The sequence below is a fragment of the Salvelinus namaycush genome, chromosome 15 (assembly GCF_016432855.1).
Source record: "Salvelinus namaycush isolate Seneca chromosome 15, SaNama_1.0, whole genome shotgun sequence".
Lineage (NCBI taxonomy): Eukaryota > Metazoa > Chordata > Actinopteri > Salmoniformes > Salmonidae > Salvelinus > Salvelinus namaycush.
This window is the reverse complement of record NC_052321.1, coordinates 26,665,693-26,690,281: the sequence shown is the minus strand read 5'-3', so window position 1 is coordinate 26,690,281 and position 24,589 is coordinate 26,665,693. Positions and strand designations below refer to the sequence as shown.

The 24,589-nt window shown below is 41.6% G+C and overlaps 1 protein-coding gene across 1 annotated transcript; it reads right to left on the bottom strand.

The window, feature by feature from the left end:
* Positions 1-3,390: 3,390 nt before the first annotated feature.
* c15h2orf50 (chromosome 15 C2orf50 homolog) lies at positions 3,391-5,599 on the bottom strand. The gene is made up of 3 exons (XM_039008987.1): positions 5,244-5,599; positions 4,070-4,109; positions 3,391-3,930 (listed from the first exon to the last, which is right to left on the bottom strand). Exons 1-3 carry the CDS (start codon positions 5,477-5,479, stop codon positions 3,739-3,741), a joined length of 468 nt encoding a protein of 155 aa, XP_038864915.1. The 5' UTR covers positions 5,480-5,599; the 3' UTR covers positions 3,391-3,738.
* Positions 5,600-24,589: the final 18,990 nt, after the last annotated feature.

Below are 24,589 nucleotides of genomic sequence, written 5' to 3'. Positions count from 1 at the left end.
TCTAATTGTGAGGTATGCTGTATTTTCTATAACCACATAACATGTCAACTTTCAAGTGATTTTACCAGCATATACAAGTACCGGCATATACAATCTTTTTAAATAGGGGTTGGTTTATTGATTCAGGTGTTCAGGAAATAAATTGACAGTAGCAAAAGCTCGAAAATATGCACACAAAATCTGCATCTGAACAAATGTCTGATCCTGAAACACCTCCACCCACATTAACACTATCTGTTCACTCATTTGAAAATAGTTTTGGAAAACGGCAGTACAGCACCCATTCCTTTTTCAGTATGATAATTGGGTTTCCACCTGTCTGTTTGTCACCAGCACTGTCCAGTTCTCAGCCTCACATGAAATGTGAAATGTTGAAATAAGCCTCAATGTCCAGTAAAAACCTGAAAGACGAAGTGCAGGCTAAATGTCCAGTTTGACAGAGCAGAGGTAGAATCAACTGTATTTGTCAGGATTGTTTGTGACTAGCAGACTCAATCTTGCTTCTTTAGCACTTCTCTTCCCCCTCTCCTGTAGTACCAAACCGTAGACAGCACCCATGAATTCAGCAGTATCATGACAATAAATCATACCAGGACTGTGGACAGAACAGAGACATCAGAAATGCATGTGCAGCAATCCACACTATGTAATGACGTGCAATAGCACAGACATTTTCATTCCATGATGTAAATCCAGTCAACTCCTGATAAATGCAATGGTTTGGGACTAAGCTAAATGCTATTCAAACTTGTGAAACATACGTCTATGATAAGTTCAGATTTGGTCCAGTCCGGTCTATCTGTAGACGTTAACATCAAGGCCAGAGTGGACTGACCAAATTTCAACTACTTTTCAACTTTCATGGATGTATGGTATCAGTCGGCGCTCATTGGGTGAGGATGCTGGTTACAGTAAATGGAAATAGAGGGGGCTCATGGGTATGTGTCGGTAAGAGCTGGGAGAGGTAACATTAAATGGAGCTAGAGAGAGAGTGAGAGGGAGGAGTTGTCCAGACTGTTTTAATACTCTTGCTTTTACCACCAGACAACTGAAAGAGAAAGAAAACTGTTAGGCCTATGAGCTGAACATAACAGTATGCCAGTGGAAGGAAGGACAGTAGCAGGTGACCCAACTGTGGTTTGTGAATACTATGATTACCCATAGCCAATTCAGATGCATTAATTCCATTACTGATTGTTTTGTAATTCCGTTACCGATTTGGTAATGGAATTACGAGTTTTAATCACTTATCAATTTTGTTTATGAATTATTATCAGTAAAATCACTAACTAATTGGTAGATCTACCAGTCCTTGGTACTTTTGTGAATTGTAATTATCCTTCCTCGTGAGGGAGAGAAATTAGAATATATCTTAATGATATGTGGGTAACGGAACAAGGCAATATTTCTTAAACTTACACAAGGTAAACAATTTCTCCAAAACAAAATATACTGTCCTTGTTGATATTAGTTGGCAGGGTTCTTTACATCAACGTTATTGTGTTTGATGTATTTCTGATACTTTTTAAAACTTTTCTGGTAGATGTTTTCTAAGATCTATTTTCCATCTGTTGATCCAGAAATCAAAGACTGCTTAAGCCAAATATTTCAGAAGGAAAATGGTTGAAAAATGTATGCTTATTTTACTCACAAATATAGACTCATAGCTTTGATTTGACACCCAATTTCTTATGCTCCTGTAATGTTTTACACATTCAAAAATATCTGTTATGCAAATGAGTTGCTGTATGTGCCACTTGGGGGCTCCCGAGTTGCGCAGCGGTCTAAACCACTGCATCTCAGTGCAAGAGGCGTCACTTTCGATTTCAGGCTGTATCACAACCGGACGTGATTGGGAGTCCCATAGGGCGGCGCACAATTGGCCCAGCGTCAGTGGTTAGGGTTTGGCCGTCATTGTAAATAAGAATTTGTTCTTAACTGACTTGCCTAGTTAAATAAAGGTTAAATGAAATACATATTCCCTGGGCTGTCCTTAATCTGATGCTGAACCAAATCTGATATATACTTGCCTTGGCCCCTGCAACAAGGATATTTCATTTCAGAGCAGCACTGCGACATGGTACATGTCATCATGATTGAATGGTTTGGTGTCATTCTTGTGTGAACTTCAGAGGGTCTATTTACTTTCTTCTTACTTAAGGGCCAGCCCACAGATTGACAAGGGCGTTCCTTTTAAAGAACACACCAAACAATGGTGGCTGGCTCAGCTGGTTCTCTGGAGGGGAAAAGAGGTTAATCAGAAGGAGGCTCATCTACCCGAGGACAAAGACAAATCGGTAAAGAACCTGTTATTTATATTCTATATAGAGACACTAGTGGATTAATATTTTTCTCTGTGGCTTGATGATTCACAGTGTTATTATTTTCCTCCTCAGATTATCTGGGATCCAACCCTGCACAGATGGGTTGACAAAATTGAGCACAATGCTGAGGTATACACTTATATTCAATTCAATTTAAAGCAGTGAATTATCATTGTATTTCAACTGTGAGAATATTACTAATAATTGTAAAATAAATTGATGTGTTTTACAGAACAAGCCAGTACCACCACCTCCCCCGATGGGAATGAATGGACATCTGGGGAACTCTGGCAGTCTCCCCAAAGGAGTGAATCCTTAGTCCATGAAAGCAGGTGAATGTTAATTTAGACTACATTAGGTTTAACTCCAAGATTGTACCAGCCAATCATTGCTCTTTGTGGTGATCTCCTGCTAACATTTCCCCCACTAACTGCAAGTCTATGGGGCAATTATGGACCACCACAAAGCATCCAAGCCAGGGACCTGGACTGCGTCCTCCCTCACACTCTACCCTCATTGCGCCTATGGCGTTGCCATTTGAGTCTGCGCAAGATAGCTGGCAGAATCTTGCCCCTGGTATTCTATCCTATTGAGGTATGATTCTGAACAATCCTTCCAAAAATAATCAATTTCATTAACTATGCCTTTACTTTACAGTAACAGATTGCCAAATTAGTTCTTAGTTAAAAGACTCAAGCATATCCCTCTCTCCGTCATTTCATCATGTTCACATAGCTTTGATATGTTCATCACTTACAAGCCCATTGATAATGAAATGAATCATCTGTGTAGCTCCAGTTATGCCTTAATGCCAAATAACTGGGGAAAATAGCACCATCTATTTTCATTATTAATATTGCCTATGCATTATTTTGTGGTTGAGGCACATAGCTGGATGATCTACACAACATATGGCAAGAGCCAATGACTCGCTATGATAAATTCTGAGGTCAACTTCAACTGGGTGAGTTCCCATGAGCTTGAAAGTATTCACTATGAAAATACAGATTTTTTGTGTATCGTTGAATAGGCTATGCTTCAGTTAGTTCACACAATAATATCCATATTACAATATACAGTACTTCTTTATTGAGAAATATAACAGAAATTTAACAAAAATGGCATCATTTTCTGAGTTAAGTAGAGTCTCGACTAGATCTTTTGGCAATGTGTAAACTCTTCACAGGTCAAACACATGAGCAGCTATCAGTTACAATAGATTTCTTGAAAATGGTGCTCCTAATGTAAAGCAAGCCTCCAAAGAATATGAGTAAAACCTCAATTCAAGGAACATATCAGACATCACTAGCGACATGAACATGAGATACACCTTTAAAACGGAACTGATATGCTCTCTTTTGGAAGGCGAGATTGATAGTGGGCATTCTTGGGTGAGTCTTATTCCTTGCTGATGCTAGCAAGGCTGCATATCTGGACCCTGCTTGCACTTCCTATAGCTTTCAATTAACAGCTTATCCATTCTCATCAGCTCCCTGCCCAGTGGTGTGCACACACGACTCCCAAACATCTGGTTGGTGGTGTTGGGGATATGGTCAGAAAACACTGGCACATAGTTTGGTAAAGGGCTCTCTGCCCTGTGGTTACCCTGTGTGGACAAGTGGGCACAAAGTTTAGGGTCATACCAACTTTAGATCAGGATCATGCAGCATTGATATCAACAAGAGATTGTGTTAAAATAAAACAGTTGACTATTTAACAAGATAACAAATTGGCAAATTATTTACCAGCTGATCATAGTTCTTGAGAAAACTCCAATTCTTCTGCCTGTGGATCAAAACACAATTATGATTGTATGCCTATATGGTTGCCTATACCAGGGGAGAACGACTGCCCCCTTTTATTGAAGTCACGGAAGCTCAAGGCCGACAATGCTAATGCATTGTTAGCAGAAAACAGGATCCCCCCATTATAGTGGATGGAAAAACGTAAATCTTTGTGTAAATGAAATAATAAAAACTTTATTTAACTAGGCAAGTCAGTTAAGAACAAATTCTTATTTACAATGACTGCCTATCGGGGAACAGTGGGTTACCTTGTTCAGGGATAGAACTACATATTTTTACCTCGTCAGCTCGGGGATTCGATCCAGCAACCTTTCAGTTACTTGCCCAACGCTCTAACCTCTAGGCTACTGTTTGCTACCTTCCGACAATCATACCAATAATTCCTTCTAATACACCGGATGTATGTCCTTGAACCGATTATTTTAAAATCGCACCCTGAAGAAGTTAAGGATAATTATATAGTTTCTAATGGCAGCCTGAAGTACCCAAATCAGCCTTCAAATTGAGTTACTCAATGAGAAGGGGCAGCACTGAGCTAGCCTGCAACATCACTTCCTGGAATAGCTCAGTCTGTACATGTTATGTGACCATGTTATGTCTCCTGAGACACCATCTTAACCTACTTCAATTGGGTTTCCACTAGGTAGCACAGCCACAAAGTCAGAATTGTCTGAATCGTAAAAATTAAATTTTTTAAAATGTTGGTCTTAATTTAAGGTTAGGCATAATGTTAGCAGATTTGGCTTCAATGCGCTATTGAGTCTTCACATAGGAATGATTGGTGTCACGTGATCTATGGCTTTGTCCATTCATATACAGCCATTGGTATATACCCTTAAAACGCAGTTGTGTCATCTACGGCCTACCTCCCTAATGAAAGGTCTACATTTATTTAATTAGGTACCAAATAGCATTGTCAGCATTTGTACGTTTAATTCTTCAAGAATAAATGGAAAACATAGGCTGCATCATGAATTTGAATTAAATGCCTACAACAGTGAAGATTTCTGGTTCAGATTGGGCTACCTGTATGAAATGTGCACTAACGAAAGACTGGTAAAAAACGATAAGGAGGGAAATAATTAATGTTGTGCATTCTAAAAGCAGCCATTACCATTCGTTCACTCCATTCCTCTCTGCACGCACGAACTCGCGCCAGACTTGATCCTGTTTGACTGGGTCGCGAGAGTCGGGGTTCTCCCAAGGACTCTCTCCGCCGCGGGTGTTTCGAGTCCTGTTCGGCGGAAGTTTGTACACAGAGACGGAGGACTGTGATATCAAAGCGACGTTAGGTGGGTCTGGCAATCGGTAGCCTGCTGAAGTTGCGCGTTTGTTGCCTTTCGTATCCATTCTAACTTTGCAAAGACAAATTGTGTCAATTTAGAACTGAGTGCGGATGTGCCCCCAATCACTACTGCCTTGTAGACGACTTTTGTCTCTAGGTCAGGGCTCAGCTTTCTATTGTTTACTTCTCCGTCTCCCCGGGAGACAGTAGGGTAATTCATCAGCTCTATTCATTAGCACAATCATTGGTTTCCACAGCTATACCATTACAGTCTATACAGAACAGAAGATAAGGCCTACCGATGCCTATTCAAAGCCCATTTCCCGAGACAAAATCAAATATAATTTTTCTTTGCGCGGCAATAATCAATCCGTGCTGTCAATGCAACAATGTAGGCCTGTGTTGTGCTGGGAAGATAGATCTGCAATACAAGATTGTTGCACTTAAACTTTTAGTTATTATCGTGGAATTATATCAGCAGAATAGCCTATTATAGATCTTGAGAATGTTAACACGGGATTAAAAATCATAAAAAAATATAAATTGCACTCAATAGGATGTCAGCCAGGATTATAGGCTAAGGAAAATGTTGACATGACATATTAATATGTATACCTGAGTGTACAAAACATTAGGAACACCTTCCTAATATTGAGTTGCACCCCATTTTGTCCTCAGAACAGCCTCAATTTGTCGGAGCATGGACTCAACAAGGTGTCAAAAGCATTCCACAGGGATGCTGGCTCATGTTGGCTGGGTGTCCTTTGGGTGGTAAACCATTCTTGATACACATTGGACACTGTTGAGCGTGAAAAACCCAGCAGCTTTGCAGTTCTTGACACACTCAAACCCAGGGTTGCCAACTTTTGTAGCAAGAAAGCTTGGAGTGAGATTTTAATTTCATTGCCCCCTGAAACAACCCCCAGGAACATTTTACTGTTTTAAAGCTAATTTCCTGCAATTCTACGTACAGTATTTTGGCATGGCCTTAGGCCTATGACCAGGGTGGAAAATGCATAAAATAAAAATCACAGGTCAGATGTATCCGGGATGCTTTGGACATTAAATTAACACTCCAGATTTGACGACTGTTACTTTGAGATTTTGGGGGAATGAAATTTAAAATATGCTAATATTTAAACACATTTTTTAGGTGGTTTAACATGTAATTCAGACATTAATGAAATGAGATGGGGTTACAGGAAAATGGGAGAAATAGTGGGAAGGTTGGAAGCAGGGATTGATTCCTATTCTCAGGTAGAAAGTTGTATGCACCACGTGCCTAAGAGTGTTACCACTACACCAAAATTCTGCAAAGGAGATACTACTATTAATAGTTGATGGCAGTGGGTAACCAAATTATATACTGCATTCTCCGTGTCCATGGACTGCTTTCAAGGTAAGGACACAAACATTTTGTAATGTAGGTAAACTATCTCTTTAAAATAGGTCTGGAAGAAAATCCTGATCTATGTTTCGCAAGTGCTGGGTGTTATAACAAGAAAATGTTCTTGTTATAACAATTAATTTCTCAAAATCACCCAACCTTCAAGAAAAATCTAATGAATATCAATATTCAGGTGGTTTAGGCCTACTAGCTGAAGATCCTTGCCAGATCCTAGGCCTACTAGTTGAAGATCCCCCTACCATCTCTGCCTAGTATGTGCACAATACTAAAATGTCACATTATATTTGAGGCCTGGAGCATTTAATATCCCATACGTATTTGTATGACTTATTCAAAACTGTCCATGAATGGCTGCAAAAATACATTGCCTCTCGTAATTCATTTTCAAAGACAAAAGTAGGCATATCAGATTTTAAATATGTGTTCACAGTGGTAAAATTGTGAAGAAGGGGAATAATAAAATAAGTGTGGGGAATAACAGTAGTGTTCTTGCTGACAAGCACAGCTTTGGGTTCACAATCTGTTTGACAACATAGTTACAAAATAGGTAACCCTTCCAAACTTCCCTACTAAAACATACTGTTGGCCTACGTCTGCTGCCTTTTCGTTGTCACAGCCAAAATGCCAAACGAGGAGACATTGTACATTAAAAAAGCATTACCCTGCTGCTATTTTTTCAGATTTATAAACTCAACAAAGAACGTTTTCTCTCCGTTTAGCTCCACTCTAATCTTGAGGGGCTTTTCTTTAAAACACGCATCCAATACCCTTGACCCCTTACATAACTAGACCAATCATATGCTTCAATCTGCTGCGGTTCACAGTGCTGTGGCAGGACAGGACAATACAGTATACAGTGAACTAATTAGAAAAATAAAAGTAGTTATTTTCAATGCGTGAGATATAAGAGGTGTGGGCGAGTGAGAGTGAGAAGAGGGTCAAATGCGTGTTTCACGGCCAATGCTCAAACCCGTGTGCCTGGCACAGACCTACAACCTACCTTGCCCTGTTCTAAGGCACTTAAATCTTTTGTCTTGCCCATTCACCCTCTGAATGACACACATACACAATCCATGTCTCAAGACTTAAAAACCCTTCTTTAACCTGTCTCCTCCCCTTCATTTACACTAATTGAAGTGGAATTACAAATGACATCAACAATATGTCATGGCAAGAGCAGGTGTTCCTAATGTTTTGTGCAGTCAGTGTAATTGTTCACTTAAGAATTGATCATTGGAAAATCCATCGACCAGATGGCACCATAATGTAACTCCAGGTGACTTGCTCTGGTATTTGAAGATGAAGCATATTTTATGGACAGGTTCAGTGGTGTAGTAGAGGGTATAGCAGGTATAAGCCTAAACCAATTTTTGGGGGGGAATTGTGTATACTCACTTCTTAATCGTCACAATGCGTATTAAAGTAGTGTACTGGCGGTACAGTACATTCGGAAAGTATTCAGACCCCTTGACTTTTTCCACATTTTGTTACTTTACAGCCTTATTCTAAAATTGATTAAATCGTTTTTCCCTCATCAATCTACACACAATATCCCATAATGACAATGCAAAACAAGTTTTTATTTTTATTTTGCAAATGTATACAACCCCCCCCCCCCGGAAATATCACATTTACATAAGTATTCAGACCCTATACTTCGTACTTTGTTGAAGCACCTTTAGCAGCGATTACAGCCTAGTGTCTTCTTGGATAAGATGCTACAAGCTTGGCACACCTGTATTTGGGGAGTTTCTCCCATTCTTCTCTGCAATTCCTCTCAAGCTCTGTCAGGTTGGATGGGGAGTGTCGCTGCATAGCTATTTTCAGGTCTCTCCAGAGATGTTCGTCCGGGCTCTGGCTGGGCCACTCAAGGACATTCAGAGACTTGTCCCGAAGCCACTCCTGCGTTGTCTTGGCTGTGTGCTTAGGGTCGTTGTCCTGTTGGAAGGTGAACCTTTGCGCCAGTCTGAGGTCCTGAGCGCTCTGGAGCAGGTTTTCATCAAGGATCTATCTGTATTCTGCTCCGTTCATCATTCCCTCGATCCTGACTAGTCTCCCAGTCCCTGCCGCTGAAAAACATCCCCACAGCATGATGCTGCTACCACCATTCAGGTTTCCTCCAGCTGTGACGCTTGGCATTCAGGCCAAAGAGTTCAATCTTGGCTTCATCAAACCAGAGAACGTTGTTCCTTTTGTTCTGAGAGTCCTTTAGGTGCCTTTTGGCAAACTCTAAGCGAGCTGTCATGTGCCTTTTACTGAGGAATGGCTTCCGTCTGGCCACTCTACCATAAAGGCCTGATTGGTGGAGTGTTGCAGAGATCGTTGTCCTTCTGGAAGGTTCTCCCCAGAGGAAGTCTGGAGCTCTGTCAGAGTGACAATCAGGTTCTTGGTCACCTCCCTGACCAAGGCCCTTCTCCCCTGATTGCTCAGTTTGCCCGGGCGGCCAGCCAGCTCTAGGAAGAGTCTTCTTCGATATAAGAACGGGTTCTTGGGGACCTTCAATGCTGCAGAAATATTTTGGTACCCTTCCCCAGATCTGTGCCTCGACACAATCCTGTCTCTGAGTGCTATGGACAATTCCTTTGACCTCATGGCTTGGTTTCTGCTCTGACATGCACTGTCAACTGTGGGACCTCATATAGACAGGTGTGTGCCTTTCCATATCATGTCCAATCAATTCAATTTACCACAGTTGGACTCAAAAAAAAACCTGTTTTCACTTTGTCGTTATGGTGTATTGTGTGTAGATTGATGAGGAAAACATATATTTAATCAATTTTAGAATAAGGCTGTAACATAACAACATTTTGAAAAAGTCAAGTGGTCTGAATACTTTCCAAATGCACTGTATATGACATATCAATTAAACTAGCTACAAAGTAGCCTATGACTACCTGGCAGAATGATATCATGATTATTTACAGAAATCTAGTGGCCATTTGTTTCAAGTATGGGTAGCTGCAGCCCAATAGAAGTCTGAGCTGCCTAAAGCTAGCTTAGAGTATGCTTCCCAGTCTAAAAAAGTTTAAATGTTTAGATGTTTTTGTTCGTTTTGGTCTTCAGCAGGGGTTTTTTCAGCTGTTCGTGCACACAATATTTTTGTTGAGGCAAGTCAGATTTTGGTAGCCGAAGTCTACATCCCTTCGTCAGTGATTGGTCAACAGTATTACTCCTACTAGGAGTGGGAACATAAAGTGTTTGTTGTCATTCAACGAGAGGTGACTAGATTTCATGCACATGTTTCACTTGAGATAGTAGTCAGATATAAAATTGTGTGACTAAGACATCTGCAAAAACGTCAACATTTATTTCAGATTTTTTTTATTTATCTTCGATTAATTCAGACTATTTTCAGGAAGTGTATACTGGCTATGTTGTTGCTATGGCGTCTCAAGATGGACAAACAGTAATATTGCCGCTTTTTTCTTGTTTTTCAAGTGAAGCTCTTTAGGGAATATGCGAGCATGCCTAGCTGAGTTCTATTAGAAGCAAACCGAACCTACGTATGCTGACGTCTTTAAGTAAGTACTAAATAGCTGACTGAAGCTGGCCATTTTTACACACACACGCGCACACGCACGCACGCACGCACGCACGCACGCACGCACGCACGCACGCACGCACGCACGCACGCACGCACGCACGCACGCACGCACGCACGCACGCACGCACGCACGCACGCACGCACGCACGCACGCACGCACGCACGCACGCACGCACGCACACACACACACACACACACACACACACACACACACACACACACACACACACACACACACACACACACACACACAGTCTTATACAGGTAACCTTGTGGGGACACACAATTCAGTCCCATTCAAAATCCTATTTTCCCTAACCACAAATCCTAAAATTAACCCTAACCCGTACTCTTACCCTAACCCTAACCTTAACCCAAAAACCTAACCTTAACCCTAACCATAAACCTAACCCCAGCTCCTAACCCTAAAACTAACCCTAGCTCCTAATCCAAACCCTTAACGTAATTCTATCCCTAACACTAATTCTAACCTTAACCCTACTAGGTAGCAACTTCCCATGCCCTTGCAGGACAGCAGTACTTGGCAAGCGGGAGCAAAGGGAACTGTGTCCTGGTGTTGTTGCCTTTCATGCCCTCCCCACTGAGTAGTAGACTTAGTTATTTATTGTGTAGGCTGCTATCCTACTTGAAATAAAATAATGTGAGAGACAAAAATGGCCATGTTAGCTACTGCTGGTAACATGAGCGTGATAACCAGTAGGAAGAACCCTCAAGTCGGCAGGGACGTCGATACAACACCGGTTCACTGGTCGCCTGGTTATCAACTCATCGTGCAGCCCAATCAGCCACGCAAAACGGTCTTGAGTGGCAACCAATCTGCCCAATTAGCTGATTCGCTTTCCACACACCCACTCGCCCATTCTCCAGTCACCATATTCACAAGACCACAACATTTCTTTAGTTCTTATTTGTCAAGATCACACTAGTCAGTATTATGTTAGCCTATCAGCAGTCAGTATTCTCGGGAAAAGACCCCAGCATGAGCACGGGGTTGTAACTAGATGGAGTACAGCTACGACCGGAAGATACTTTTCGTAGCAGGTTAGGAGAGCAGTTTAGCTAACCCTAACCCTTTTCCTAACCTTAACCGAATTCTCCTAACCTGCCACGTTAATTGTCCTAACCTACTGCGTAAGTTCTCCTAACCTGCTACGAAAAAGTCACTTCCGGTCATAGCTGTATTCCACCTAGTCAGAACCCGAGCAGGGCAGATGTCAGAAACGTGCTTTCAGTCAGAAACATGCTTTCACCATCCTGATGAGCATTTCATTTCAGCAACTCTTCCGCCTGTGGTCACAATACAATTGCTGTTCTGATGTTTTATTGTGCATGCATCTAAAAGTAAGTGCCTTAAGATGTTTATGGCTTGTTTTCTGAGATCGAGATTGCCTATTGTTGTTTGTAATTAACATTTATATTGAGCTTGTTAGCTAGCTCACACTCCTGCTAGTGTGAGCGCTAGCATTAGCATTTATCATTTATCATTCAGAATGCATTGGTACTGTATTTAGCATGCCAATCAGCGATTAGCCGTTTGTTAGCATTTATCTTTAGTGGTGCTAGACTTTTTTCTATTATCTGAGTACATTGGGTAAATCCACAAGAATTCAATCACTTTTTGACAGCAGGGGGGTTTTGATTTGAATGAAACCTTCCATACATACACTACCGTTCAAAAATTTGGGGTAATTTAGAAATGTCCTTGTTTTTTTAAAGAAAAGCAACATTTTTGTCCATTAAAATAACATAAAATTGATCAGAAACCGTGTAGACATTGTTAATGTTGTAAATGACTATTGTAGCTGGAAACGGCAGATTTTTTAAGGAATATCTACATAGGCGTACAGAGGCTCATTATCAGCAACCATCACTCCTGTGTTCCAATGGCACGTTGTGTTAGCTAATCCAAGTTTATAATTTTAAAAGGCTAATTGATCATTAGAAAACCCTTTTGCAATTATGTTAGCACAGCTGAAAACTGTTGTGCTGATAAGGAAGCAATAAAACTGGCCTTCTTTAGACTAGTTGAGTATCTGGATCATCGGCATTTGTGGGTTCGATTACAGGCTCAAAATGTCCAGGAACAAATAACTTTCTTCTGAAACTCATCAGGCTATTCTTGTTCTGAGAAATGAAGGCTATTCCATGCGAGAAATTGCCAAGAAACTAAAGATCTCGTACAACGCAATGTACTACTCCCTTCACAGAACAGCCCAAACTGGCCCTAACCAGAATAGAAAGAGGAGTGGGAGGCCCCGTTGCACAACTGAGCAAGAGGACAAGTACATTAGAGTGTCTAGTTTGAGAAACAGACGCCTCACAGGTCCTCAACTGGCAGCTTCATTAAATAGTACCCGCAAAACACCAGTCTCAACGTCAACAGTGAAGAGGCGACTCCGGGATGCTGGCCTTCTAGGCAGAGTTGCAAAGAAAAAGCCATATCTCAGACTGGCCAATAAATAGAAAAGATTAAGATGGACAAATGAACACAGACACTGGACAGAGGAAGATTGGAAAAAAGTGTTATGGACATACAAATCTAAGTTTGAGTTGTTCGGATCACAAAGAAGAACATTCGTGAGACACAGAAATAATGAAAAGATGCTGGAGTAGTGCTTGACGCCATCTGTCAAGCATGGTGGAGGCAATGTGATGGTCTGGGGGTGCTTTGGTGGTGGTTAAGTGGGAGATTTGTACAGGGTAAAAGGGCCCATCAAGCCAATCCAACTTGTGGGAGGTGCTTCAGGAAGCATGGGATGAAATCTCTTCTGATTACCTCAGCAAATTGACAACTAGAATGGCAAAGGTCTGCAAGGCTGTAATTGCTGCAAATGGAGGATTTTTTGACGAAAGTAAAGTTTGAACGGACACAATTATTATTTCAATTAAACATCATTATTTATAACCTTGTCAACGTATTGACTATATTTACTATTAATTTTGCAACTCATTTCATGTATGTTTTCATGGAAAACGAGGACATTTCTACGTGACCCCAAACTTTTGAACAGTTGTGTATTTGCCATTGTAGAAGTGCTCAGAAAGTAATTTTCTGGACCTGAATAACATGACAGGTCCCTGACAGTTCCCCGAAGAGCAAGAAGTATGAATGCTCTGACTTCTGTGGAGGCCGCATCGCAGTGAATACTGTACGGCCAATGCAGATGTCGGATTGATTATGCACAGCCTTTAAGACCCTCACAAACTTCTACAGATGCACCATTGAGAGCATCCTGTCCCTATAGGGGTATATCACCACCTGGTACGGCAACCTCACCATCCGCAATCGCAGGGCTCTCCAGAGGGTGGTGCGGTCAGCCCAACATATTCACCGGGTGCACACTGCCTGCCCTCCAGGACATCTACAGCACCCAGTGTCACAGGAAGGCCAAGAAGATTATTAAGGACCTCAGCCATCCGAGCCAATGCCTGTTCACCCTGCTACCATCTACAAGTCAGAGACAGTACAGGTGTATCAAAGCTGGGACCGAGAGACTGAAAAACAGCTTCTATCTCCAGGGCTACAGACTGTTAAATATCAACCACTAGCCGGCCTCCGCCCAGTACCCTGATTTTAGTCACTGTTACTACCCGGCTACCAGCTGGTACTCAACCCTGCACCTTAGAGACTGCTGCCCTATGTACATAGTCATTGAACACTGGTCACTTTAAAATGTTAAATGGAACAAGCGTTCCCTCGCAGCTCTCCCCTCCGGTGGATGATCGAAAACCGCCCGGAAGCGGCGGGAGAAATCTTCGTAATTGTCCAATGTCAGTCCTTCTTCTCTCCAGATAGCGTTGGCCCAGACTAGTGCTTTTCCAGTCAGACAAGAGATGAGGGCGCTCACTCTCTCGCGTCCTGAGGGGGCTGGCTGAACAGCTGCCAGGTAGAGCTCCAGCTGGAGAAGGAAACCCTGGCACCCGGCAGCCGTTCCATCATATGCTCCCGAGAGCGAGAGTCGAATCCCACTGGATTCTAATGATGTAGGAAGTGTAGATCTCTGGGTCGGTTGTTGTGGGAGCTGGGAGGATGTCGAAGGGGGGAGTGGAAAATCCCATTGTTTGCAGCACGCGATCCATGGCTGTACCGAGACTCTGTAACATGGTCGCGTGCTGCTGAACACGCTCCTCTATTGGGGAAGGAGGGCTGGCTGTACCTGCTGACTCCATAATCAGGTGCGTTATTCTGTGAGGCTGTTAGTAAAATTGAATAAATGCAGAGTCAGGCGCAGGACACAGTTCTGAGTAATAATCCAAGATTTACTCAATAAAAGGTAAGATTACAACAAGGAACGAATACAATAAACACAAGCACGAACAACGAGAACCCACATGACAAACAATAACGCACAAAACAGAGAGGGAACCCAGAGGATTAAATAAGGAACATAATAATGGAATAGAAATCAGGTGTGTATAATGAAGACAAAACCAAACAAAAATGAAACATGGATCGGTGGCGACTAGAAAGCCGGTGACGTCGACCGCCAAACGCCGCCCGAACAAGGAGAGGGACCAACTTCGGCGGAAGTCGTGACACAAATTCCAAACTCTGACATTGCTTGTTCTAATATTTCTATGTTTCTTAATTATTTTCTTACATTTTTATTTTTATTTGCGTGTATGGTTTTGTATTGTTAGGTATTACTGAACTTTTGGAGCTAGGTACATAAGCATTTCACTACACCCACGATAACATTTGCAAAATGTGTGTACGTGTACGCGTGTGTACGCGACCAATAAAATTTGATTTTTATTTTATCAAGGATCGGTAGGATAGTCAGTTTTACGAGGGTATGTTTGGCAGCGTGAGTGAAGGATGCTTTGCTGCGAAATAGAAAGCCGATTCTAGATTTAATTTTGGATTGGAGATGCTTAATGTGAGTCTGAAAAGAGAGTTTACAGTCTAACCAGACACCTAGGTATTTGTAGTTGTCCACATATTCTAAGTCAGATCCGTCCAGAATGGTGATGCTGGACGGGTGGGCAGGTACGAGCAGCGATCGGTTGAAGAGCATGCATTTAGTTTTACTTGCATTTAAGAGCAATTGGAGGCCACGGAAGGAGAGTTGTAAGCATTGAAGCGCGTCTGGAGGTTAGTTAACACAGTGTCCAAGGAAGGGCCAGAAGTATACAGAATGGTGTCGTCTGCGTAGAGGTGGATCAGAGATTCAACAGCAGCAAGGGCGACATCATTGATGTATACAGAGAAGAGTGTCGGTCCGAGAATTGAACCCTGTGGCACCCCCATAGAGACTGCCAGAGGTCCGGACAACAGGCCCTCCGATTTGACACACTGAACTCTGTCTGAGAAGTAGTTGGTGAACCAGGCGAGGCAGTCATTTGAGAAACCAAGGCTGTTGAGTCTGCTGATAAGAATGTGGTGATTGACAGAGTCGAAAGCCTTGGCCAGGTCGATGAATACAGCTGCACAGTATTGTCTCTTATTGATGGTGGTTATGATATCGTTTAGGACCTTGAGCGTGGCTGAGGTGCACCCATTACCAGCTCTGAAACCAGATTGCATAGCGGAGAAGGTACGGTGCGATTCGAAATGGTCGGTGATCTGTTTGTTGACTTGGCTTTCGAAGACCTTAGAAAGGCAGGGTAGGATAGATATAGGTCTGTAGCAGTTTGGGTCTATAGTGTCTCCCCCTTTGAAGAGGGGGGATGACCGCAGCAGCTTTCCAATCTTTGGAGATCTCAAACGATACAAAAGGGAGGTTGAACAGGCTAGTAATAGGGGTTGCAACAATTTTGGCGGATAATTTTAGAAAGAGAGGGTCCAGATTGTCTAGCCCGGCTGATTTGTAGGGGTCCAGATTTTGCTGCTCTTTCAGAACATCAGCTATCTGGATTTGGGTGAAGGAGAAATGGGGGAGGCTTGGGCAAGTTGCTGTGAGGGGTCCAGGGTTGTTGACCGGGGTAGTGGTAGCCAGGTGGAAAGCATGGCCAGCCGTAGAGAAATGCTTATTGAAATTCTCAATTATCGTGGATTTATTGGTGGTGACAGTGTTACCTAGCCTCAGTGCAGTGGGCAGCTGGGAGGAGGTGCTCTTATTCTTCATGGACCTTACAGTGTCCCAGAACTTTTTGGAGTTTGTGCTACAGGATGCAAATTTCTGTTTGAAAAAGCTAGCCTTTGCTTTCCTAACTGTCTGTGTATATTGGTTCATAACTTCCCTGAAAAGTTGCATATCACGGGGGCTATCCGATGCTAATGCAGTACGCCACAGGATGTTTTTGTGCTGGTCAAGGGCAGTCAGGTCTGGAGTGAACCAAGGGCTAAATCTGTTCCTGGTTCTACATTTTTTGAATGGGGCATGCTTATTTAAGATAGTGAGGAAAGCACTTTTAAAGAATAACCAGGCATCCTCTACTGACAGAATAAGGTCAATATCCTCCCAGATTACCCGGGCCAGTTCGATTAGAAAGTCCTGCTCGCTGAAGTGTTTTAGGGAGCATTTGACTGTGATGAGGGGTGGTCGTTTGACCGCAGACCCATTACAGAGGCAGGCAATGAGGCAGTGATCACTGAGATCCTGGTTGAAGATAGCAGAGGTGTATTTGGAGGGCAGGTTGGTTAGGATGATATCTGTGAGGGTGCCCGTGTTTACGGATTTGGGGTTGTATCTGGTAGGTTCATTGATAATTTGTGTGAGATTGAGGGCATCAAGCTTAGATTGTAGGATGGCCGGGGTGTTGAGCATGTCCCAGTTTAGGTCACCTAACAGCACGAGCTCAGAAGATAGATGGGGGGCAATCAATTCACATATGGTGTCCAGGACACAGCTGGGGGCAGAAGGTGGTCTATAGCAAGTGGCAACGGTGAGAGACTTGTTTCTGGAAAGGTGGATTTTTAAAAGTATAAGCTCAAATTGTTTGGGCCCAGACCTGGATAGTAAGACAGAACTCTGCAGGCTATCTCTGCAGTAGATTGCAACGCCGCCCCCTTTGGCAGTTCTATCTTGTCGGAAAATGTTATAGTTAGGGATGGAAATTTCAGAGGTTTTGGGTGTCTTCCTAAGCCAGGATTCAGACATGACTAGGACATCCGGGTTGGCAGAGTGTGCTAAAGCAGTGAATAAAACAAACTTAGGGAGAAGACTTCTAATGTTAACATGCATGAAACCAAGGCTTTTACGGTTACAGAAGTAAACAAATGAGAGCGCCTGGGGAATGGGAGTGGAGCTAGGCACTGCGGAGCCTGGATTAACGTCTACATCACCAGAGGAACAGAGGAGTAGGATAAGGGTACAGCTAAAGGCTATAAGAACTGTTCGTCTAGTACGTTCGGAACAGAGAGTAAAAGGAGCAGGTTTCTGGGCACAGTAGAATAGATTCTAGGCATAATGTACAGACAAAGTTATGGTAGGATATGAATACAGTGGAGGTAAACCTAGGCATTGAGTGACGATGAGAGAGATATTGTCTCTAGAAACATCATTTAAACCAGGTGAGGTCACCGCATGTGTGGGAGGTGGAACTAAAGGGTTAGCTAAGGCATATTGAGCAGGGCTAGAGGCTCTACAGTGAAATAAGACAATAATCACTAACCAAAACAGCAATGGATAAGGCATATTGAGAGGCATGCGTAGCCGCGTGATCGTAGGGGTCCAGTGAGTAGCTAGGCGGGCTGGAGACATGAATGAATTACATTTTATTTTCCTGTCAAATCGCCAGTTGGCAACCCATCCCTTATGGGATTAATTGACACATAAACAAACATTACAATAATTCACTGTGATAATTCAGTAATAATCCTTCCGGTGTTCTGTGCAGTGTGCATCTCAGTAAAGCATAAAAAATAAATCAATACATAATAGTAAATAAAGTTATCCAACATCTCAAATTAAACCCTCCTTAACCTGGACATCCACCTCATCCTTGTTCTGACTGGACAGTATGTTTGTGTGAGTGTTGTACTGAAACAGATAGCAAGTGTGTGAATAGAGACTGACAGTGTGTGGAAGTGTGGGACAGTTGGACTGAAACAGTGTGTGTGTGTGTGTGTGTGTGTGTGTGTGTGTGTGTGTGTGTGTGTGTGTGTGTGTGTGTGTGTGTGTGTGTGTGTGTGTGTGTGTGTGTGTGTTTTAGAAACAATGTCATGATACAGAGCAGTGTTGATGTTTAGAGATGGAGGTTGGTGTGAAATTTGGTGGAGGGTGACAGTGTGTGCTCACTCCACTGAGCTTTAGTATGGCTAAAAGTGCCCTTATGGTCTGTTTTTCACTACTGGGCCAGGTTGTTGAATCACACTGGGATATAATATCTGACAGCTGTGTCACCCCATGGCACATCATGTGTCCTATTGGATAACATAACACACATAGGCAGTCAAAATAGAAAACTTAAATACTACATTGGAATGCTGGAGAATTGTAACAACTGTGCACTGCTAAATATGATACTCAGAAATACAGTCATACGAAGTCAAATTTAAAGATAATACATTTAACTTTGATATACTGACAGTTGTATGTGTCAATGGACTATAAAGAATTAATTGTGTTAATTGAGGGAAATATATTTTTGACTGACAGATGTAGTTGTCTCTAATGACTTATGCCCATTTCTCCTCATCTCTGTCCTGGATCTGTAGTGATGCCTCTAGCACTGCAATGCAGTGCCTTAGACCGCTGCGCCACTCGGGATGCCCCTATTAACTGTAAAGCTACCAGTAACAAGTGGAAACATTTACAACTGCAATAAAGTTAAGTTATCTTTTTAATGTATTTTACGTCAGACGATCTGGTAGTATGGTTGATAGCCAGCACTCATAGCAGCTTATTCTAACTAGCTAGCATTTACTTCTAGTGAAGTTGCTAGCTAGCAAGTTAGCATAAACAATCAAGTTTATTATAAACAAGCTCTAACTGGGCTAGTCATTGTCTAAATGACAGGTAGAAACACATTCATAACCATAAAGGGGTAACTAGCCCCCAGGCTAGTTTTTGACTGACAGATGTAGTTGTCTCTGACTTATGCCCATGGCTGCCCATGGCTCCTCATCTCGGTCCCGGATCTGTAGTGATGCCTCTAGCACTGAGATGCAGTGCCTTAGACCATTGCACCACTCGGGAGCCATAGTACTCTACTACTTGAGTAAAAGTCTAAAAGTTCTGGTTTTAAATGTACTTATGTACAGTAGTGGAAACGGTACTACATTCTCATACTCAAATTCCTTATATTAACCAAGCCAGAAGGGACTATTTTATTGTTTTTTATTTCTGAACAGCCAGGGCACAATCCAACACTCATTTACAAATGCTATATTTGTGTTTAGCAAGTCTGCCAGATCAGAGGCAGTGACAACGCATTTGATGATAGGTGAGTGAATTGGAGTATATTGCCTGAGCAATATGCTCCAATTCTGAGCATTTGAAATGTAACAAGTATTTTTGGGTGTCAGGGAAAATGTATGGGAGTAAAAAGTACATATTTTCTTTAGAAATGCAGTGGAGTAAAAGTTGTCAATAACATATATAAATAGTAAACTACAGATACCCGCCAAAAAGCAGTACTTCAAAGTATTTTTACATAGTTACTTTACACCACTCTTAATAAAAAGGATGAGACATTGACAATATAATAAATGCTTTGATACAAGCAAGTCAAACACCAGTTAGTCCAAATGTTCCCTTCACATTTCCATATCATAAAACTCATGTAATATACAGTTGTCATGACTACACATGAGGATCCAGTGGCTCAGATCAGCTTGGCAGTTGTTGACAAATATCCAGGCCCTCTCTCACCCACAGAGAGGGGAGGTGGGGGCTGGGCTGCTTTTTGACACCTCCACACACCGGTCGTAAATTTAAGCAGCAGAGAACTCTTTCTGGCTCTCTAGTATGGGGATTGGAATGTCTTTGTCTAGAGAGAGACTTTCGCCATCCAAAAACTCTAACATCCAAAAAGGGAATTTTCAAACAATATTTCTAACATCCAAATGTGGGAAATGGTCAGTGGGGACCTAAAGAATAATCATCTCGTATTGTTTTTCATTTTGTGTTGTCATTAAAAACTGTATGGATGAAATACTGTAATTTAGGAAGGATACACCCTTTATATGTCAAGTTTCCATCCAATACGTTGTCTATGTGATATGAAAATTTATGAAACTATCTTTGTTAAGATAGGAATGTGATTTTAGGAATCATAAAAGACAACTTCTAATCATATCCTTTGCGCATTAAGTAGCCACGCCCCGAGTGAGGTCAGCGAGCTTGTCAGGGTGATGGAACCGCTCTTTTCAACCAGAGTGCTTAAATTAAAAGGATTGGAAGATAAATTAACATCAGACCAGAAAAGCATGGAGCGTTAGCTACATGTGGGAAATGGTTGAAACACTGAACCAACATGAGGTGAAAAAATAAACTCACCTTTCTTGAGACCAGAAAGATGTGAGACCATGGTCCACAGCTTAAAATGGTTAGAAACTCTGAAAATCTCAACACGAGGTGAAGAAAATGAAATTACCAGACCAAGCCCCGCCAGTCTGCAGCTGCGCGTGTAAAGTGAGTTTGGAACTTTGACTATCTACCCGAGGAAGAAAGGAGAAAATCCTCTCAAACAATCACTACTACAGCTAAGTAGCTGCTCTGAGGAAACAGTCATTGGATACCGGACAACTAAGAAGAAGGACATTGTGACCTCTGGTGGAAAATCAGAGCATATACAAGTGGCCCATAGGAAAGGCAAACAAAACCCCCTTTAAAGAAGGTTTGGTTTCAACAGAGATAGATGACAAATGACAGCATTCAAACACGTAAATACATTCATTTCTTACTCCCAACGTGCGGTGGTTCGTGTGCAAAGTAAATGGTTACTGTGAGCGTAGTTTCCAAATGTGCAATAAGTGTCTCTTTCCCTTTGTCTCTCTCTCTCTCCTCTCTAACGTTATGTTGTAACAAGCCGTCATATCTTGTCAGTCCACTAGGGACATTTGTCTCATGTAAGTGTGTATGTGTATTCTCTGTTATTATTTAGGTAGTTAATAAATAAATAATTAAACCAATTTGTGTAGTACTGAATGATGAGCAAGGCTGGGGTTCTTGTGGATCCAAGGAGGTTACGACTGTTCCGAATGAGACTGATATGAGGTAATGATTAATAAGTGACTGTTATCGATATATATCTTATATATATTACCGTTCAAAAGTTTGGGGTCACTTAGAAATGTCCTTCTTTTTGAAAGAAAAGCACATTTCCAATGATGCCCAACTGATCAGATTGTGATTTATAATGGGCCATTTTTAGAATGCATAAACAACAACAGTAATTGTGTAAAGGCAGGGATGCAGGGCTGTGTTCAAAAGAAAACTACAAGTCTGCTTGCTTCCTCAACTGCACAGATAGGAGAGCTCAAAATACCACATTATAGTTTAAGACTTCTTTGAGTTATTAAAATCAGTGATGTAAAGTACTTAAGTAAAAATGCTTTATACTACTTAAGTAGTTTTTTGGGGTATCTGTACATTACTTAACTATTTATATTTTTGACTACTTTTACTTTTACTCTACTACATTCCAAAATAAAATGTGTACTTTGGGGAGGTGCGTGGCCACTTGGAGACACCAGTTGGAACTCTCACTCAAACCTTGGTAATTATTTTATCTGATGTTCCATTAATTTTCTTATCATTTTCAGATTTCGTTATCAACAAATGCGGCGAAAAGTACAGTAAAACAGTAAAATGCACATAAAATCAACAGTGTAATATTTGGATTCACTCTTGTGTCAGATTAACTGTTTTGTCCTCACCTTTAGTATAATAATTATCCCATAATCTCCAAACTGTTCCCTTTTGATTGCTACCATGGTTATACATATGCTTTCCATATTTTTCTGTAAGAAACTTTTCAGTTTAGCCCCATCCAGATAGGCCAATTGGCATGAGTGTAAGGGGTTAATGGCCTGCATAATTATACCGTCTGTTTGTTTTGTGCTTTTAGGCTTTGTTATTATACTTCCAACCCGCTGAGCACAGACTGGTTGAATCATCAACGTCCTTTCGATGTAATTTAACGTATTGTGACGTGGAATCGATAAGGAAAAAACATTAGATTTAAAGTCATCAATGTAAACTGCATTTTTGAGGTTGAAATTTCAACCATAGGATTATGTCAGCGTGTTAACCAAATTTAAACATAGACAAATCTTGTATAACATATGTTTAATTTGCACTTTTAAAATATCAGATCTTCAAAGTTATATCCACTATCAGAAGAAAAAAATACTACAGGCTGGCAGCTCCTACTGGAGAATTGATCTACCTACAGCTACCCTTTGGTTTTAGCTTAGCTATGACATTTTCACTGACTATTACAAATGTGCTATCGTGAAAATTATTGTTGAGAGAGCTCCAGTTAAAAACTAAATAGATACACTGTTGCTATCAAAGTCATTCCAAAGGTTAGGTTTTTGACTGAGCAAATAAATGTTCCCATTAGAGGTCGACCGATTAATCGGAATGGCCGATTAATCGGGGCCGATTTCAAGTTTTCATAACAATCGGAAATCGGTATTTTTGGGCGCCGATTTGCCGATTTTTATTTTTTTATTTTATTTTACACCTTTATTTAATCTTTATTTAACTAGGCAAGTCAGTTAAGAACACATTCTTATTTTCAATGACGGCCTAGGACAGATTTTTAACCTTGTCAGCTCGGGGGATCCAATCTTGCATTGATTACATTGCACTCCATGAGGAGCCTGCCTGTTAGTGAATGCAGTAAGCTATGGTAAGTTGCTAGCTAGCATTAAACTTATCTTATTAAAAATTAATCAATGACTGTCATTGCTCCAATGTGTACTTAACCATAAACATCAATGCCTTTCTTAAAATCAATACACAAGTATATATTTTTAAACCTGCATATTTAGCTAAAAGAAATCCAGGTTAGCAGGCAATATTAACCAGGTGAAATTGTGTCATTTCTCTTGCGTTCATTGCACGCAGAGTCAGGGTATATGCAACAGTTTGGGCCGCCTGGCTCTTTGCGAACTAATTTGCCAGAACTTTACGTAATTATGACAACATTGAAGGTTGTGCAATGTAACAGGAATATTTAGACTCATGGATGCCACCCGTTAGATAAAATACGGAACGGAATAAACGTTTTGTTTTCGAGGTGATAGTTTCCGGATTAGTCAAAGGTATATGGTTTAGAGAGAAATAGTCGACGAGTTATAATTCCTGTAATAACTTGCGGCTGAATTTGAAAGGGGTTCCTTCGTTATTTTACCGTTCATGTCTTCCATAGAGAATGTCTTGATCTACTTCAAATAAGGTCTGTGTTTCGTGCAGGCTTAAACCGCCTCGACGTTTTGATACCCGTGTAAATCTCACTAGGATAAGGTAACGTTTGTCAACATATTTTCATAAATCCACTCTACAATTTTTTTTATCTTCGCTTATATTTAGCCAATATTGATCAGAGTTACCTTGTCCTATGGATATCTACACAGTTATAAAATTGGCACGGTGATGTAAGCCTACACGAAACACAGACCTTATTTTAAGTGAATCTAAAAATATCCTATGGAATAAATGAAGGAACCTGTCACGCCCTGGCCTTAGTATTCTTTGTTTTCTTTATGTTTTTTAGTTAGGTCAGGGTGTGACATGGGGAATGTCTATGTCATTGTGTAGTGGTCAGTGTCAGCACCATTTTGTTTATATAGCTTCACGGTCGTCAGTTTGTTGTTTTGTTTCGTTGGTTGCTCTTCTCTAATAAAAAGAGAATGTATTTCTCACACGCTGCGTTTTGGTCCTCTCTTCAAAGTCAAGACGATCGTGACAGAATTACCCACCTAAATCGGACCAAGCGGCAACAGGACCCACCTACACAGGATTTCTGGACATGGGAGGACGAATTGGATGGTAAGGGACCTTGGGCTCAACCAGGAGAATATCGCCGCCCCAAAGCTGAGCTGGAGGCAGCGAAAGCCGAGAGGAGGCGATATGAGGAGGCAGCACGGAGGCAAGGCTGGAAGCCCGTGAGTACTACCCAAAAATGTATTGGGGGGGGGCTTAAAGGGAGTGTGGCGAAGTCAGGTAGGAGACCTGCGCATACTCCCTGTACTTACCGTGGAGAGCGAGAGTACGGGCAGACACAGTGTTACGCAGTAGAGCGCATGGTGTCTCCTGTATGCGTGCATAGCCCGGTTCGGTACATTCCAGCTCCACGTATCGG